This window comes from Palaemon carinicauda, chromosome 45, assembly GCF_036898095.1.
Source record: "Palaemon carinicauda isolate YSFRI2023 chromosome 45, ASM3689809v2, whole genome shotgun sequence".
Lineage (NCBI taxonomy): Eukaryota > Metazoa > Arthropoda > Malacostraca > Decapoda > Palaemonidae > Palaemon > Palaemon carinicauda.
In genome coordinates this window covers 1,177,564-1,179,843 of record NC_090769.1, presented here as the reverse complement: position 1 = coordinate 1,179,843, position 2,280 = coordinate 1,177,564, and the positions used below count along the sequence as shown (strand labels likewise).

At 42.5% G+C, this 2,280-nt stretch overlaps 1 protein-coding gene across 1 annotated transcript in view; it reads right to left on the bottom strand.

Moving 5' to 3' along the window:
- LOC137634702 (uro-adherence factor A-like) overlaps positions 1-1,638 on the bottom strand; it is a 2,224-nt gene extending 586 nt beyond the window's left edge. The window contains exons 1-3 of the mRNA XM_068367193.1: positions 1,617-1,638; positions 289-1,217; positions 1-173 (exon numbers count right to left, since the gene is read on the bottom strand). The exon at positions 1-173 is cut by the window's left edge and continues 586 nt beyond it. Of these exons, the coding sequence (XP_068223294.1) occupies positions 1-173; positions 289-1,217; positions 1,617-1,638 (1,124 nt within the window). The remainder of the gene's footprint in view (positions 174-288; positions 1,218-1,616) is intronic.
- Between the last annotated feature and the right edge of the window lie 642 nt (positions 1,639-2,280).

Below are 2,280 nucleotides of genomic sequence, written 5' to 3'. Positions count from 1 at the left end.
GGTCCTTCGAGATCCAACAGTGCCTCTACGCTTCTAGTTTCTTTGGGTCCTTCGAGATCCAACAGTGCCTCTACGCTTCTAGTTTCTTTGGGTTCTTCGAGATCCAACAAAGCCCCTACGCTTCTAGTTTCTTTGGGTCCTTCGAGATCCGACACTTCTAGTTTCTTTGGGTCCTTCAAGATCCAACAGAGCCCCTACGCTTCTAGTTTCTTTGGGTCCTTCGAGATCCGACAGAGCCTCTACGCTTCTAGTTTCTTTGGGTCCTTCGAGATCCAACAGAGCCCCTACGCTTCTAGTTTCTTTGGGTCCTTCGAGATCCAACAGTTCCTCTACGCTTCTATTTTCTTTGGGTCCTTTGAGATCCAACAGTGCCTCTACGCTTCTAGTTTCTTTGGGTCCTTCGAGATCCGACAGAGCCTCTACGCTTCTAGTTTCTTTGGGTCCTTCGAGATCCAACAGTGCCTCTACGCTTCTAGTTTCTTTGGGTCCTTCGAGATCCGACAGAGCCTCTACGCTTCTAGTTTCTTTGGGTCCTTCGAGATCCAACAGTGCCTCTACGCTTCTAGTTTCTTTGGGTCCTTCGAGATCCAACAGTGCCTCTACGCTTCTAGTTTCTTTGGGTCCTTCGAGATCCGACAGAGCCTCTACGCTTCTAGTTTCTTTGGGTCCTTCGAGATCCAACAGAGCCCCTACGCTTCTAGTTTCCTTGGGTCCTTCGAGATCCAACAGTGCCTCTACGCTTCTAGTTTCTTTGGGTCCTTCGAGATCCAACAGTGCCTCTACGCTTCTAGTTTCTTTGGGTCCTTCGAGATCCAATAGTGCCTCTACGCTTCTAGCTTCTTTGGGTCCTTCGAGAGACAGTGCCTCTACGCTTCTAGCTTCTTTGGGTCCTTCGAGATCCGACAGTGCCTCTACGCTTCTAGCTTCTTTGGGTCCTTCGAGATCCGACAGAGCCCCTACGCTTCTAGTTTCTTTGGGTCCTTCGAGATCCGACAGTGCCTCTACGCTTCTAGTTTCTTTGAGTCCTTCGAGATCCGACAGAGCCCCTACGCTTCTAGTTTCTTTGGGTCCTTCGAGATCCGACAGAACCTCTAGGCTTCTAGTTTCTTTGGGTCCTTCGAGATCTGACAGAGCCCCTACGCTTCTAGTTTTTTTGGGTCCTTCGAGGTCCGGTCCCTCCACATCCACCAAAGGGCCTACGGCATATACCAAGTTTTCTTTTCGTACAATTTATTGCAATGATAAAGTAAAGTAAATAATCCATAGATTTCACACTTAACACTGGAAGCAAAAATTGCATAGGCCCCTGCTCTTGGAGGGGTCCTAGGTTTCATCCTAGTTATCCTTATGGATACTGTGAGCCTGGATATAGGGGATTTTGCATTTTTATGTGAGCTGAGTATGCTGAGTAATTACCGCCAAAATTGTTTAAGACAAACGTCGCCAAAGATTTTGTCTATCAAAAAAATAAGGTTATTTCTCACCAGTTGCACTAAAATTAGGCATATTGTATTTTGATGTCACTTAAGGAAAATTTCAATAGATTCTGCCAAAATTGTTTAAGACAAAGGTCGCCTAAGATTTTGCCTATCGAAAACAATAAGTTTGCTTCTTACCAGGGACACTAAAGTTAGGCATATTGTATTTTGATGCCAGTAAAGGAAAATTTCAAAAGATTCTGCCCAAATTGTTTAAGACAAAGGTCGCCAAAGATTTTGCCTATCGAAAAAAGTAAGGTGGCTTCTCCCTAATAACACTAAAGTTAGGTATATTATATTTTGATGTCACTTACGGAAAACTGCATTAGATTCTAACGTTGTTAAAACCAGTCCATCAATAAAAAATAAAAAAATAAAAAAAAAATAAACTCTACAGGACAGTTGATTATATTCTATCGAAAAAATAAGGTTATTTCTCACCAGTTGCACTAAAATTAGGCATATTGTATTTTGATGTCACTTAAGGAAAATTGCATTAGATTCTAATGTTGATAAAACCTGTCCATCAATAAAAAAAAAAAAATAAACTCTACTGGTCAGTTGATAATATTTTACCCAAAATAAAGATCGTTTGAGGTCAAGGCCGTTATATCGAATAATCATAACCGCCTTGAAGGCGACTCCTTTTAGGTGAAGTTCAACAGCAAAACAGAAAAAAAAGGAAAACAAAAAAGTAACCCGCATAATTACATATTGATGATGGCTAAGGGCAAGGTTCCACGACCGTTAAACCGGTCACAAGGTTCCTGGTAACTTCGAAGCTCAAGAACATGGGAAAAGT